This window comes from Taeniopygia guttata, chromosome 3 (assembly GCF_048771995.1).
Source record: "Taeniopygia guttata chromosome 3, bTaeGut7.mat, whole genome shotgun sequence".
In the NCBI taxonomy this organism is placed as follows: Eukaryota; Metazoa; Chordata; class Aves; order Passeriformes; family Estrildidae; genus Taeniopygia; species Taeniopygia guttata.
In genome coordinates this window covers 21821627-21838682 of record NC_133027.1, presented here as the reverse complement: position 1 = coordinate 21838682, position 17056 = coordinate 21821627, and the positions used below count along the sequence as shown (strand labels likewise).

Here is a 17056-nt window from a genome sequence, read left to right as displayed (position 1 = left end):
GCCCCTTCTTTAGTAATTTATTCCAGTAGTCAATCACTTTCATGCTTAGAATCATGTGCCTTATTTTAAATTTCAATTTGTCTAGATTTAACTTTCAGCCATTAGTTATTGGTATGCTTTTCTTCACTAGATTAAGTAGTCCCTCACTAGCCACTACTTTCTGTGAAAGTTTTGTAATCAAGCTACAAGGCAACCTTCTTTTTGACACCATAAGTATTATCTCTTTAAACTATTTGATATAAGGTATTTTCTATAGCTTCCAAGTTGGTTTTGTAGCTCCCTCATACATTCTCTCCCAATTTTTTCACACCATTTAGGAAACAAACCTACTGAAACTGAGCACAGAAATTTAGCATTCATTTAAAATCTCAGAAGTGCCAACTTTTGTACTGACTGTTTCATTGGTTTTGGATCAACCTCTTGACATAGGATTGTATAGGAAGTCTATGTTAAATTATTTTTAATAGTAGACAAGTACTCATGAAATGTATTGCTATCCAGGATTTAGTCCTTGGTTCCATACTTCTTATTTGTAAATGTTAGTCTTTCTGTTTGGCTGTATTAACTTGAATATTTTTTACTATTTCTAGGTTAGTAAATGATGGATCATTTTGTGTGCCTGTACTTCTTTCATTAGTATTGACTATCTGCTAATCTTTGTGATATCTGCAGATTTTACCAGAAATTATTACATTTTCTTCCATATCATCAGTAAAAATGCTAAGCATGTTCATTCCTAGTATTAATCTTTATGGGATTCAAAGAGAATCAGTCATTATTCAGTCATGATTCCATATTTGTACCTACTTTTTGAAAACAGAAAACTGAAATGATTTAGTGGATTTCTAATGTATTTAACATGCATTTATTACATTATGTGCTTTTTGTTTTGATCAGAAAGTCATGTGGCACTATGTGTAATAGTTGTCAACAAGTTTCTTCAGTTTTCTACAAAAACAAGCTTTAATGTTTTTCAGATAAAGATAAGAATCCAAACTAAAGACACTGTAAAGAAAAACCTCTAAAATTGTGTTTTAAAATATGTTTAGGGGGAAGTAGAAAAATTGAAAATTATTCAAAGTAAATAGCCTCTCGAATTTATCTTGGGTGTTTTCAGCTTCATTCTTCTGTGTGGAATGATTTCCATTAGTTAAGAATGATTGATGTGTAAGATTCTTTATTTTTAAATATCAAGGGAAAATTAATATTTTTTTCTTTTCCTGCAAGGTCCTGCAAGGTGTGATCCACAGTTTTAGTTACAAAGGTGTCTGTTGTTTGTATTATCTGTTGTGTTGCATTTCTTCCAGCTGGTAATTGAAGAAAGATCCCTCCAACAAGTTCATTAGCTGCTGATGAATAAAACAGATTTGAGATGTAGAAGTTTGCTTGCAAATTTTCATTCACAGTTTTATAGTGGGATATGTAAATTTTCAGTTCCTTACAGAAGCAGTTCTCTGAGCAGGTTTCTAGGTTGTAGCACAGGCATGTTAAATGTCGGCATCAGCACTGGCTATCTAAACCCCAAGATCAGTGTAAGGATTCATCAGAAATATTAGTTGAACTGTGGATGTATAAGGCCTTGCAGACAAACAGCATGGAGCCTTCAGTTCCCAGGATCTGGCTCACTGCTAATGCACAACGCCTTGCAGGATTCCAGAAGGTTCCTTTACTCTTCCCTACACCAGAAGTCTTAGAGGGAAAAAGCAGGATTTCTGTAAAACTGTTCTGGTACTATCCTTTTCTCCAGTCTGATTCTTTTTTCCATAAGCAAAGAGTATCAAGGTTCAATATCAAGCCAAAACCAGTTCAGATGTCTTTGTCAGGCTACCTGAAGCATAAATTTGCTGACTTTGTTTCTACAAGTCCCCTCTCCATCTACTTTTTCCATAATTTGCAAGGCCTTGCAAAGTGAGAAGTGATCTCAAACAACCATGCAGGTACCACAGGGTGAGGATTTGAACATGGGCAGATCCTGGCAAGCAGCTGGCAACAGTGGCTTACTGAGGTAGTGTGAACAGGAGAGAAGGAGACACAAGTATAGCTTTTACCTTGTAGGTTGTGACCCATTGTGCTCTGTGCTTGACAGCGTTCTTATGGGTAACCTGAGACTTTTATTTCCAAATGACAGCAGTGGAAAATTTGGGAGGTAAAAGTCACAAAGATGAGATTACATTGAGCAAGTATTTCCAAGAGGATCAGTCGTCTTTTGAGAAGCAGCTACAGGTCCTCTCTGTCAACCTTGGTGCAGCTCCAGTTGTGCAAGGCTGATCACAGGAATCACTGGTGTCCTGAAATTGTAGTTGCTTTATACAGCAGTCTCTTGGATAGAGGAAGCTTCTGACAGCTGTTCACAAGAGCCACTGCTGTAGCCCCTGCACTACCAAAACATGACCACACAAATCCAATACAACTATCAACCCTGCTTTCAGCGCAAATCCAAAACAGTCCCACAGCAGCTGTTGAGAATAAACCCTACCCCAGTGAAAACCAGCACTCCATCATATACACACCACCTGAAAAACCTACCCAACCAAAGCATTCTGCTGACAGTTTTTCTTTGTCTTCTTTGGCTTCAAATCTGAGTCCATGGACCTCAATATTATCTCGGTGCGTGGAATGGTGTGCTGGCAATGCTTATGCCCTGCAGCATTCCTCATCCCCTTCCCAATCCAGCAGCCTGAGCTTTTGAACAAGAGTCATTGCAACAGGGGTGCTGTGCTCTGGGGTGCCCTAAGGCAGCTGCAATCCAGCTCTCAGCGCAAGAATATTGTGCACCAGGATATTAACTGTAAAACTGGCAATATTGCTTTGGTGCAGAGTCTACCTCCAGGCACCCACAAGACATATGGCTTTATCAGTACACAGCCATTCACCTCTGCAATGCAATTGAGAAGAAGTACAAGCAAATTTCTAACTATCTTTGCTAAGCAATTTTACAGCTGTCTATCTGAAATTAAAGCACCCTCTCTTGGTTGTGCTTTGCATTTTTATAGTGACTAGCAATCTTTCTGCAGTTCTACACTCAGCCTTCCATTGAGTTTCTGATGCTCGCAAAAATATGTGACACTAAGTTAATGAAGATGAGTGCTTCAGGCTTTAGGGAACCAAGCAAAGGAGAAATCTGTGTAATGTGTATAATTGGACATTTCTACAGACACTGTAAAAAACAAATCATCTCTAGCAGGGAAAGGCTTTTGTGTACAAGTTCATAGGAAGGTACTGACCTGCACTTCATGGAAAGTCTTTGTAGAACCTATACAAAGGGCAGCTTCCCACCCACAGCCCATTCATCCCATTCCTCCTGAACTGAAATGCGCAGGTCTTTGAATAGGTATGATCCAAGGACTGAAGCAGTGGGTTTCTCAGTAGTTGAGTGTCTGTCCCACTCAAATGAGTGGGAATCCATGAACACACCTCTGAAGTTGGAGTGATCTTCCATCTGACTCAAAACTAGTCAGAATTTGAAGATGAAGCACTCAGGGCATGTGCATCCCTTGGCAATTGTACCTGTGCTCCAGTTTTCAAATAAAGTTGACCCCAGCCTCCCATGAGAGGTAAGAGTGAAACACGCCTAAAGAGTGGTACCACCTCACCATCAGGGAAAAGCAGAGGACCGATTTCTATAAGCTGTGAAGTGGGAGGAGTTTACAGCCAGCTCTGAAAGTAACTTCCAGGTGGGAGAGTCTGCCACTGCAGTTCCTAACTCATGAAGAAGCTGTGCTCTGAAAGCAGTCTCTGCATCCAAACTGGAGAAGTCAATGTCTGATAATCTGTAAAAATCTTTGACAAGGCTTTGATGCAGGAAAGAGGTGAAAAAATTTATTTTTTCCTTTGTATCTTAGTGTAGTGAATCCACATTAATTTTCTGCTTTGGAGAAGGAATATGGGAAGATGGAAGAAGCCCTCCCTCTAAGTCTGAGTTAGAAGAGAAAATCCCAACAGCTTGTATTTTGACCCTTGATTTGTCTGGGAAGACTATGGAAATTTTGGTAACAACACAGTGACATGAGAGGGAGAGGACTCCATCCAGATGAAGGAGGGAAGCATGGAACAGGAGTAGAAGGACACATACAACTTGAAGAGGCCTGTTTGCAGATTCTTCATAAAGAAACTTTTCCTACTTTTCTTTGTACCTGCTTTTTTGCTCTTTCCTGTAACTTTTTTAAGGCCGCTTCATCGTTTCAAAGATGAGAGAACAAAAACTCCCCATGTTATTAAAACTGCTGGTTCGCCACAGATTTGTTGAAGTGTGCTCTCGTTTGTTTTCTAGTTCTTTTCAAATAATTTAGTTGCTTTTTTGACCCCTCACTGGGTAATGGAGCTGACATCTTCATGGTATCATTTTATAATTTATGAAAAATCTTATCAGTTTAAATAATTATGTCCACCATTTTGTGATATCCTATGTGGAATTTTATCTGCCATTTTATCTCAAGTTGTGCATGATCATAGTACTTTTCTGCAGCTTTGCACAGTCAGCTTTTGATTTTAATCCCTGTGATAACTAATGGAATCAGCAGTCTCTGTTCTCCCATTATTCATCACCTTTTCCAGGTCATTTAAGACTTTGCTCAGCAGCAAGATCCTGGCAAAAAGTCCCAAAGGATTGTGTTGGTAATTTCCTTCCAGTGGGAAAACTGCATTCCTACTTTTTTTATTCTCATTTTTTAATTGCTTATTCATTTAAAATAGGATCTTCTTAGCTCACGGCACATCCTTTTTAAGGGCTTTCTTTTACTCCATCTAATTGTAAAAATGTGCTTTAATATACCTTGTTTGTTTATTTGCCAATTCCTAAAAAAAAAAAAAAAAGTCAGTAGGGTTGTGAAGTGTGTCTTTCTTTTACAGATACTTAATGGAGTGCTTCCCAAGATATTTTTCTATCTGTCTGCTCATTCTCTTCCTTGCAGTGGCTTCTACTGATTTGCTGAACAAGGACATCATGTTCACTCATCATCAGTGTTCCTCAGATCACCCCCAGAATCCTTTGTAAAAATTAGTCATTTCCCCACCTTCCCATCCCCTGACACAGAGGATTCTCAGGGAGAGGTTACACACTGCGCCCGCAGTGGTGTTATTTCATCCTTCAGTTGGTTTAGAGCTCTTTGGTGAATTCTGTCTGGTTCTAGTGAGCTATTAGGGTTGTGCCCTGGGAAATGTGATCTCTGAAGAGAGAGCTCCAGGCTAAGTCCTATGGATCCTATTTAAGTGCAAATGCTCACTGCTCTGGCCCTCATTTTGTTTTCCACTCCCAGATAATTTGAATTATGTTCTAGTAATTTCTGCTTGGCCTCACAGTCAGACATTCACAACATCAGAATAAAAACAACCTAATGAAAAAAGATATTATAGAAGTTGGGCTCTTTGGATTAATGTATTTGTCATGCTTTATTTCATATTTATTGCATAGATTTTTTTACCCTCTTCTGAAGTTCATGGATCTTGCAGTGTTCAGCTTGAGACTTCACAACATAAGACATTTACGTTTACCAGGATTATGCCTAAAAATAGACTAGCAGTAGTGTTAAATAGCCACAACTATGCTGTCCAATGCTATGCCAGAACTAATAGATGTCTATTTAAGGGATCTGAACATTTAAACTGGACAGCAGACGGTAAGGAATGAGAACCAGGTGTAATCAGCAATGTGAAGGCAATTGCAAGCAAAGCAATACCAGAAAGCATGCAAGAACAAAAATTCAGCTAGCAAGGTTCCCACTAAAGCTATGATTTAATTTAAAGCTTTGAAAGATTTTCTGTCAAACTTGGAAAGCTCAAGTAATCTATATCTTCTTATATTTCAGTTTAAAGTCTTACAAGGGAATTTACAGACGTTTTGTGGTTTTGATGGACTAATTCACTAGCCTGTTGCATTGGAGATACACAGTGTTCTGCAAAATATATTCAGGATGAATCAAAGCATTTACAGCTTTTAAATCAGAAACCATTTTTGGATGTTACAGACCTAGATATCTATTGCCACTAAATGTTAGAAAACTTCCTAGGAGACCACTATGGAAGACTTTACAACCCCTGGATGTTTAGACACATTTTCTAATTCGGGAATGGTGAATGTCACTAAAATTCTACATTTTCATAATAGCTCTACATTCATTTTAACTGTGATCATTTGTAGAAAAGGTTCCAGCACCTCCAAACAGATTGTACAGGGTTGTTTAGAAGGTGGAACAGATGCTTTTGTAGAATTCATTACTCACAGTTTATAAAGCCATGTGGAATATAGTAGCTTAGACATTTTGATTGTCTGAAAATTTTGTTTGAAAGGCACAGAGAGGTACCAATTAAATGACTGGCTGAAGTTGTACTTCTGTTGCAATACAGTGCTTTAGAATTAGAACCAAAATTGTGGTCACGCTTTCAATGTATTTGTGTCTTCTTAGAATGAATCCTTCTTAGAATTAATCCTATCCCATAGTCCTGGTACCCCAGATATCCCCACTGCAGCTGTAATTTCACTTGTTCAAACAAATTTCATTTGTTTCACGCTGTGGCTGTGCTCTGGAACAAAACATGGCAGTTCTTTGCAAGCCATCCAGTCATTCACAGGCATTGAATGACAAAGGCATAGCCTCCTATCCTCATTTGCCATACTCAAATACCTGGAATTATATGTCAGAAGGCTGTTTCCAAAGCTCTCTCACTTGTGTGATCTGGGGGGGACTTGTCGTGTGTGTAACAGGGTTTTACTGTGGGAGATACACGAGGAGAGAGAACCCTATGCAATAGTTGGTTGCATATGCTCATGGGCACAGTTTTACTCATGAGATTTCCCTGCAACAGTACAGAACTTTTGGGAATGATCTGTCCAGTTTTTTACAAATTCAAATTCCAAAGAACCTGGGCTGTGTGTATATGTGCAGTGGGCAGGTTACAATGGTAAAAGGTTCACTATCTTGCATCTCTCTACCAATACTGACACAGGTCAGTATCTATACACTGTATATCAAAATGCAGAAGATATCTGTGGTTCTGTGATGAAGCCTGGCATGACTTGGAACCCCCTGCAGATGGAATGAGGGATGCCCATGAGGACATGGAGTATGACAGTCCAGCTTTTAGTCCTGTCAGCCACAAAAGCAGCAAAGGACACGACATGAAGAGTTCCCGTCACAGATTGTAATAAAATTTCTCATACCAGCTCTCACAGTGAAAAACACCCACTCTGGATGGCCAGCCAGGAACACATGTTCATCCTGGCATGGGAGCCAGTATCTGGTGGGTGTCTTGATGTAGCTATACATTTTAGTGGACTCTGGGGAGTAGAGCAGGATGAGAGAACATGCCTTTCTGCTTAACAAGCTTGCCCCTCTTTGCTCCTAAGCAGAAGGGAAATTGCAGGCTGTTCACAGGAAAGAGCCTAGTGCCTTGTTTCTGTGCAAAATAGCAGCCACTGTATGTCATTGCTTTAGAGCAAGAAATAATCTACTGTCATGGATTCAAAACAGCTAAGTGGTGCACACAGCCAGGGGAGTCCATGTGGTCTTAAGTAATGATGTGTCTTGCGACTCATGTATCCAGATATATCCAGTGGGGTGCCATAGGCTTCCCACATCAGATCAGCAGTACCTTGCTAGCTGAGAAATGGCTTTATGTTAAAGGATGATCCCCACCTTCTTCACAACTGTTGGGACTGCATTGCATGTCCTTCAGTGCATTACCTTGCTCATGGAGTGTCTGTGCTGAATCCTGGGACGTGGCAGGATGAGGCATTGCACTCGTGAGGAAAAGGGAACTCTGTTACTCACTATTTCCAGGGTTAACTGGGACTCTGGACCTGTGCTGGAATTCTGTCCACTGCCTTCCCAGAATAATGTCTCTAGATGAATATGTCCAGCAGTATGCACTCAGGAGATTCTCAGGTCAGTGAGCACAGCTCTCAGGCCAAGTGTACCAGCTTCTCTCATAGCATGTTGTGCTGGTTGACCTCCAAACCCACCACAAAAGCAGCAAGGCATAATGTTGTTGCTCCAAAAAGACATTTGTAATTCTGCTATGCACTTTAAACTGGACCAACTGCCCAGGAGTGTGTATTAAGTGAGACAACAGGAAAATGCCTGTGATGCAATGTCTTGCACATCAGAGGCACATCAGAGGCAGACAAGCTTTCCATGTCTGCTAGAGCAGTTTTCAGTTGCAGTCCAACTTACAGGTTCTGCAAAATTGTTCAACACGTTAAGATGGACTCTAACATAAGAGTTGCCAGGGGTTGGCGTGACTGTAGCAGCACCTTTTCAAAAGATGCTAGCTTCTACTAAGGTCTTCAGACCTTTAAGAAATGCCCATCCTTTCTTTTTGTGGGTTTGGGTTGAGTTGTTTTGTGTTTGGTTTGTTTATTTCATTTTGGTTTTTAGTTGTGAAAGGAGTAAATTCATCTATACTAGTACTCATCTGAGCTAGAGAAAAAATGACAGCAAATGTGCTCATCCAACTGATGGCTCATGGATCAGTAAGTGTCAGTTCTGTAGGGCAATGACTGTTCTGGGACATTGGAGATCATCCCCCCCAAAGATGCTGTAGTTGCATATCAGGTCAATAGTAACTGTTTAGCCAAAGCCTTCTATTCAAGCCTTCTCATATGTTGGCTTTTCTATGGCTACTTAATGTTACTGGTGTTGCTTTCCCTCTGTGCAGACCTCTATTGAGTGAGGGGAGATGAAACTTGGCTATTGACCAAATGCAGTATTGGGGAGTGAGGCAAAAATCAGTGCTCAAGGACATCCTCACTGTTTGTCAGTATTTGAGAGGAAGGGTTTCATGATCCTCCTTTTGTGAGGTTAAGCATAGCTTCTTCTTGTAATATATGCCTTTAAACTGCTTTGGTCATCTTAAAAGCCATTCTTCGTAACAGCTTCATTTTGAGTTGTCCTGCTGTAATCAGTGGGGTGAAGTTCATACCAACTCACTGTACTATTGTCACTTCCTGCCCTGATCTTAACATAAAGATTTGAAATAGGTAAATGAGAATGGGAATTTAGGACAACTAGTTCCAAGGCAGGCATCTGTGTGAGTCTTATCTGGAGTTAGGTGAGAGAGATCCAGCACTGCTTGACAGAACTGGGTTCCAGGTAAGCTCTGGAGCAGTCCCTTTGTGCTTTTCCAGCAACAGTAATGCTTTACCTACCTTTGCTTAGGAAATAGTTCTGGATCTTTCCCCCCTGTAGTTTTTCACGCGTACAAATTGCAGCATTTTCTGATAAAATTTGCTTCCATGAAAGAATTTCTCCTTTCTCCATAGCTGTAATGAATTTGATTTTTTTTCCTATCATTTTTCTATGACATTTTTGTCAGTTTCTATTCTTTTGTCCCTCAATGGCATCAAAGCACTGTGGGCAGGCAGGCTGCAAACACAGGAGTGACTGCTTGGCAGTGGAGCTGTGGGAAGTGCAGGAGTCAATGCTCAGCAGGAAATAAATGAATAGTTAAACCACTTCAATGGTAACTCCGTAAGCCTCAGCAACACAAATCTCTTGCTGCTGTGTATCTGTAACCTTAGATGACTTTGAGGACTGAACTCTGCAGTCTATAGCTCATCTACACAGCATTGCAGTCTTCTTTTATTGATGGCATTTCCTGCTTCTGTCATCATCATATTCCAATGCATCTCCTTTATTTTGTGCTTTGTGAAGATACTACTGTGTAACTCAACAATACAACTACCATTGTTCCTGTTCCTTTCCTCCCTTGCCATCTTAAAATTCCTTTACCCACGTTTTCCCTCCTTTACACTATGTTTTGCTGCAATTTGGAAACTGACTGTAAGTGAGCTGAGAACATCACTTTGCATGCCAAGCTATATGTTCTCTTTGTTTTCCTGTGCTCCTTCCACTGGTGGCCATCATCTGCCTCTCCACAGATTCTAGGCTCTTTGAGGCAGGACTATCCCTTCCTTCTATAACCTAATAGTGCCCAGTCCTGTTGCCCCAACAGAGCTGGCAGTTTAGTTAACTTTGTTTAAGGCAAAATTACTTTTAGCTTAGCTCTAATTTTTGAGTAATGCATATAATTATTTGCAAGGACATGCTCTCAGATAATAACTGTTAAAGTCAAAAAGCCTAGCATTAGTCATACAGCTGTGTGTTGAGGAAGATTTGGTAGTTTGTTTTCTTTATATGGTTTATTTTATTGATTTGCCTGCAATGGCAGCACTTTATGTTTACTCCTATCCTGCACAAAGGGGTGTTAGTGGAAGCTGTGGGTAGATTCAGAATTCTGCTGTGTATTCCTGCAGCCTGGACTCTTTAAGGATGATGAATTTTGGAAGCTACTTCTTTAGTTAAATATCTGGATTGTTTTCAAAATCATGACTTCCAAATGTCATATTGTTCGGCAGGTATAGAATGAAAATGGTATATGCTTTATGGGAAATGCTCTTTTAAAATTCTGTCCCTGTATCAGTATAGAGAGCCTTGAGTAAATCAAGCTTAATGGCCCTCAAAGCCAGCAGAGAGTCTTGCTTTAAACCAGTTTATTGTTCAGAATTGTGACTGCACGTAGGCAGTGCCCTGCAGTGTTCTGCCTGCAATCTGTACCCATCAGGTCGGAGCAGTAACGATAAGACATCAACCCTATCCCGTTGAGTGTGTGGTGGGTCACAAGAAGCTGAAGCCCGTCAACATGCACATGTGCCACCTGCCTGAGGTGCCCTGGGGCTGCCAGCAGCCTCCCTTGTCTGCAGGTGGGCCCTGCTTTCCCCTGGCAGTGAGGGCTGCTCGCCCAGCCGCCCCTGGGGCAGCACTGTCCCCTCCGTGGTGTCACATCCTTGCTCTCATGTCATCAGTCTGGCGACCTTGCCCCAGCAAAGCCAGGAATGTGACTGTGGCAGGTTCCCTTAGGAGCTGAGTGTGGCAGCAGGGAGATCACCTGCTTTGTCCCCGCTTTTGCACTGTGTTTGGGGCCCAGGCTCTACCTGTGTGGGGTGTGGCGTCGGTGCCCACCGCAGCCCCAGCCAGCACGCACAGCCCAGCAATATCAGCATCACCTGCAGGAGCCACCACCGGCAGGCTGAGCAGCACCCAGAGAGGCTGAGCAGCACCCAGAGAGGCTGAGCAGCTCCCAGAGAGGCTGAGCTGCTCCCAGAGAGGCTGAGCTGCTCCCAGAGAGGCTGAGCAGCACCCAGAGAGGCTGAGCTGCTCCCAGAGAGGCTGAGCAGCGCCCAGAGAGGCTGAGCAGTGCCCAGAGAGGCTGATCTGCTCCCAGAGAGGCTTGTGCCCTTTTTGCAGGGGACTTTCTGTGGTGACCTGGCTGCACTGGAGGGGAGGCCTGAGGGGGCTGCTCACCTGGGCATCTCCACCACCTCTTCCTGTGGTTAACTCATGTACCTGAGCTTGCATTACTCTTCCCTCCCTCTGCTGCAGGATGGCCAAAATGTTTTTCAGAAATAGATGTAAAGAAAAAAAAAAAAAAAAAAGAAAGCAGTGAGGGAAAAAGAAAGCAGGTTAGATATAGGCAATGGACTTGTGTGTGTGGGAATCAGGGAATCAGGGCCTGCTAGCATCCAGAGTCCCAAGTGCCATAGGCCATTGCTACTCAAGATTCCACAAGGGTCTCCAAGGTCTCCAATGGCAAGAACTGGCAAGCAGAAAAAAAAGTATAGGACCCTCTCCTGAAGAGAAATTTCTGGTGCTAGAGCTGGTATAGCGGGAAATGCTGATGTAGCTGCCCTTTTCAGGATTAAAATAAATATGCTAGGAAGTATGTGGGAAAATGAGCTGGTAAATAAGAATCATAGTATGGAGCACAGGAATCAAGGAAAACTGGGAAGATGAGTCTGATTTCAAGATAAAACATTTTTAAGGATCTGAAAGAGGATTCTTATGATGCAGGAATCATATAACCATTAAAACTGGGAAAGACCTCTAAGATCATAACGTCCAGCTGTCAAAAGAATCAGCTGCCTGTGAAAGAGAACCTAACAAAGTCTGAGGCACATAGAGAAAGTGACAAGTTAGTATTTGAGGTATTTGTCTGAGGGTGGTCAACAGCACAGGATTCAAAATCTGCCAGAAGAGCAGGGGCCAGAGCCCTCTGTGCAGTGCTTTCCCTGCTGCTTGCACTGAGCTGACTTGGGTGATGCTGTCAAAAGAGTCCCTGCTACACACTCTGGAGAGGCAAGGACATGATCACTGGCAGCATGGAAAGTTTTTTGGGGAGTGCCAGTCAAGAAGGGTCTTTTAAGAGTGTGAAAATAATTTATTTCTGTTGGTTGATTCCTGCTGCATTTGGGGAAGCAGCCCTTGCAGGTCCCAAAGGCACTGGATTACAGCAAAGGAACTTGTAATTTCATTATTGATTTGTCCTCCTAATGGAAATAGAGCACAGGGTGGTGAATATTGACAGCTGAGTTCAAAGTATCCCTTGTCTTTAATATTGGGGAGGATGTCAGCATATCCCTTGCATTGTTAGCTGCTTGATGCCTATTAGTAATCAGTGCCTCCATCAGGCAGGGGAGGCATTAGGTGAATGAAGAGAGCAGCCTGCACAGCACGTGGGATTTCCCTATGTTTGTGCCAGGAGAGGTCTTTGTGGACCAGAAGTTCTTCTCTGCATCCTGGCAGTCAGGGCTCAATTCTCAGGGACGTGGACTTGCAAAGGAATGGAGGCAACCCCTTGTTTGATCAAAGTTCTCCTGAAACAGCCTAGGACGGTTATTCTTTCAGAGTTCTTGGGCATCTAATTCAGATTCTGGTAACATCTGCAATTACAGAAAATATTCTACAATTCAGCTGTGTTGCACGTGGCCAAGAGATCCTTTTTAAAAACAGCTATCTCAGCCAAAGCATATTCTTTCCTTTCCCTTTTATTTTCCACACAAAGAAGTTTGTTTGGAAAGCTCTCCCTTTCTGAATACCGTGTCACTGGAATCTCACTGCCCTTCTCTGAAAGGAAAAGGCAGTGAATTTCTGCCACACAAAATGGCAGAAATTTTGCAGCTCCTCTAATACTTCAGGTAAGGAGGTTTTCCTTTGAATGTCAGCAAGGCTGCAAATTTAAAGGAAAATCTCAGTGTTCTGTGTATTTCCAGAAAAAGGCACACTGCACCATTATCCTTGTCCTTGTCTGGGCGGCAAGCACAGGCCCTTTCCTGACTGCTTGGGAAAGCTGGCATGGAGCATACAGTGAAAAACAGGAAAAAAAGCCTTTGACTTTTCATACTATAGGTTTTCATCCCAAATGTGTGTGGGCAAGTACTTATAGGCTTCCTGTTAACTTCAGTCAGGTCCCAAATTTATGTTGATTACTTCCTGCTAATGCAGTATTTCCTACAGGGATGCAGTGCAAAAGGTTTAGCATGGGGTCGCTGTGAAAATTGCATATATATAAAAAAAAGAACAACAAATTGGCAGGTTCCCAGTCTCTTGCTTTTAGTGCCCAGAGAACTTGTGGAAATACTCAAGGCCAAGTTGGATGAGGCTTGGAGCAGTCTGGTCTAGTGGAAGGTGTCCTTGCCTGGGGAGGGGAGTTGGAACTAGGTGACCTTCAAAGGTCCTTTCCAACCCAAACCATCTGTGATGATTCAGTGATGATGATTTAGACTGATGCTATAGGATGAGTTCAACTCAAGTTACCTTTTTTTTTTTTTTTATGAGACGCTGCTCTGTTGGTGTCACAGGGTTGGTGTGCTAGAAACATGGTGCAGTGAAAGGAAAATGAGAACTGCCCCTTGGTAGTACTATGTGAGCCAGAGCCTTGGAATAAAACACAAGCATTTTTTTATGTAACATTAATTAGGCATCTGCTGAAAGGAAGATGAGGAAGTGGTATCATTGTGGAATATCTGGAGTGGACAATTTCTCCAAGTACAATCATGTTCTCCTCTTTTACAGCAGGACTATTTCTCAGAGATCTTAGAGCTTCCATAGCAGAGACTATAGGGGTGCAAGTCAGCACTGACCTCTGGAACACTTGTCATGAAAACTGGTGTGGGCTCAATGTGCACATTGGTGCTCTACTGACTCACAGCATCTGAAGATTCTTACCCTGCATGTTTAGAAGTAGGACTGCAACTGGAGTCAAATTCTGTCTTACTAGCTATATGCAAGGTTGCATATATTGACAATGGAAAAAAGAGCTCTTTTAGCATGGTCTATCAATGGGCACTCCTAAAAGTTGGAGAAATTAATTTTGTAGATTATATTTTACCACCATTTCTTACATAGTCTGCTATATGACTGCAGGAATAGAACTAAATTCAAGCACACTACAGTGAAAAGAGATCACAGTTAACAAAAAGCAGTAATATCAGTAAGTATCACATTAGGTATTTTTAGTTTTAAAGAACTAGCAGTAGAAAAACACACAAGACCATGCATAATGCTGAGTAAAATGGAATGCTATCAGAAAAGAAATCACTTATTTTTAAATGTACCTCCAAATAGCCCTGTTACATTAGCACAACCTTTGAACTTGGGTCATGCTTTCATTAAGCTTCCCATCCAGTCAGGTCATCCTGTGGGTATAAATATATGCTTTAAGTTATATAAACACCATCCAATCCTATTTGCATTGTCACTCTGAGACATGAAAAGCTATAATGACCTCCTTTTCCTATGTCCAGTGCTATCTATAAAGCAGGCTTAGGTCCTTTTCTTATTAAGGAGGTCAGCTCTCTTAATGAGCTTTAGGCATTCCCAGAGAGTTTTCCAATATTGCAAGACATACCTGGCCCCAGGCAGGACGGCTGCAGCCCTGCCAACACCTAAGCAGTGCAGACAGATGCCATGTGACAGGTTATGCAACAGAGCAGGGCTTTATATTCCCCGGGCCCTAGAGCATGGAAAGTGCTCGAGGGAACAGAGCATCAGGTGAGCAAGAAATGTTTGCATATTGTGTTTCTTAGGGTGCTTTTGGCACTGTAGCAAACTGCATTAGGCTTAATCTTATGCATCATGAAGAGGCCAACTTGTAAAGCATCCTGGGGTTTAGTAATATTTTGTGTGCTCTAGAATTGTAGGAGCTGAAATTCTACGAAGACTCAGAAATCATGGTTATTCCTCTCCGGAGAATGACACCTGGGTATATAAGGTTGCTGCAGGTATGACTTTATTTTTTCCTTTTAATTAATCTTAAAAATACCTGTATTTCTCTTGATCAGGTTGATTTTATTTCAAATTGATGTATGACCAACCCAAGGGAACACTAGTTTCTTGTGGATTAACTCAAAATAATTAATCCTCTGTTGAAAAGCAAATTAATTATGACATTTCTTGATAATTGGTATCATGCTGGAATACAAAATGCAGAATATTTGGAAGGAGTTAATTCTTCTGCAGTGCTTAAACCGAAACTGCTTCTCCATAATTTTCTCTTGCAATGGCTTTGTGTGTTTGGGGCAGTGGGAAAATGCTAATGGTAAGAAAGATGTGACTTATCTGACCCATCGGTGAAACACTTCATCCAGCTTCTTGACCATGATAAGGAAACTTCAGTCAGTATTGACCTCTGGAACACTGGGAAATCAGACTATCAACCATTATATGAAGAAAACAAATAAAATCATGTATAGAAAACATTTTAAATCGGCTGAATAATTGAGACTAAAGCAGCTATAAATATATATACATATATATACACCAAAGAATACAGAAGAATTCCTTATTGTATTGCATATTTTGATATTTACAGAGTATCCATCCTTTCTCTGGAAAATGTCACAGCTCTTAGCACTGTGATCTGCATCCAGAATCATAGACTGTAGCAGCTGAGAGGGGATAGATGAGCGGCTGAGAGGCTGAACTAAAGATGCTGTGTTTCAGTCCTAGCCATGAATTTCTTTCACACCTCCCTGCATATCTTTTGATATCAACTTACATAGTAATTCTGTTTGAAATTTCTTTTGTCTTTATTTATTTTGCAGCTGAAATAGCCACAGTCAGACACATTTATCAAGGTCAGAGCACTGAGCTCTAATTCTTTAGGCTCAATAAAAAACCTAGAATCTGGAAGTGAAAAAAAGGCTCCTTGGAATCCGTTGCTGCTGTCAGTGATGCCATGCTTTTCATCCACGGATTGCAAGGAAAGCAATTAAAAAAAAAAAAAAAAAGCATTATTTGAGGCCTAGTAATTATTTCACTTAAAGAAACCAAATGCAGCATATGTATTTCATCTCAAAGTGCCAATAAGTATATGAACTTTTGTTTTGCTCACTAGGGACTCCATGCAAATGTGTTTCTGCCTCTTGATCAGTGTATCATATGGACTAGGCAAGCAACAGTAACTTAATTTCTTTTCTGATTGTTATTCAGATAGTAAATAAGTAATTCTTTGCTTTGCTTGGCATTTCCTGCTTCTTCATCAGACTTGACAAACCTACTGTGTCAAAATGCTTGGTCTGGTCCTACATGTGGAGGTCGTAAAGGATGTTAGTGATCCCTTCTAGGCTTGCTTTCCTGCATTAATATCTAACATTCAAGGGAACGTCCTGTGTTAGTAGCAAATCTGTTGGAAGGAAGAGATCTTCGTTCTTTACGAAGAAAAAGGAAGTTCTTTCTCCTTTATGCCTAAGCTTGATTCAGCTCTCCCTCTCAGGTAGCCAGAGGGAACTCCATTAAAGTCACCAAAATCAATGAGCAGCAACTGAAAGGGAGATCGTTATCAGAAATGTGTCCTATCTTTTAGAAACTGAGGAAAAGGGAGGGTTTCCAAAACATGCAATAGATTGTGTGAAATGCTCTTCAGTGGAAAGCAGAATTATACACTGTTAAATGGCATGAGAAGGAAAGAAGCACTTTGTAGGTTCCAAAGACCTTTCGTGTTGCACTGAGCTGAATCAGCTCGTAACTTGCCCTGTTTCTCCTTTAGACTCAGGCTGCAGCAAAGATCGTCATCAACCGGTCGGACACAACGCTGCAGCGGGCAGCATTGCTCCTGGGAGTGTTCGGCATCAGCATATCCAGCTACAGCACACACCAGCTAACTCAAACAAAAAGATTCCCCGTGACCACTTAGGCTGTGGTAGGCTGTGACCCAAGAAGTCCAGGCTTATGTCAATACTGCTGATGAGTGGCTTTGCTGCCGCTGTTACCGTGTGGAGGTAATG

At 41.4% G+C, this 17056-nt stretch overlaps 1 protein-coding gene across 2 annotated transcripts in view; it reads left to right on the top strand.

The window, feature by feature from the left end:
• The window catches only part of ERICH1 (glutamate rich 1), an 88365-nt gene extending 71520 nt beyond the window's left edge, over nucleotides 1-16845 (top strand). The window contains exons 6-7 of one of the 2 annotated variants that reach the window (XR_012054879.1): nucleotides 14964-15052; nucleotides 16819-16845. Coding sequence is in view for 1 of the 2 variants with exons in the window: in XM_072926420.1 (XP_072782521.1) it covers nucleotides 14964-14971 (8 nt within the window). In the remaining variant the exon portion in view is untranslated. Of the gene's footprint in view, nucleotides 1-14963; nucleotides 16040-16818 lie in introns of those variants that run through there. The other variant, XM_072926420.1, reaches the window with a different exon arrangement.
• Nucleotides 16846-17056: the final 211 nt, after the last annotated feature.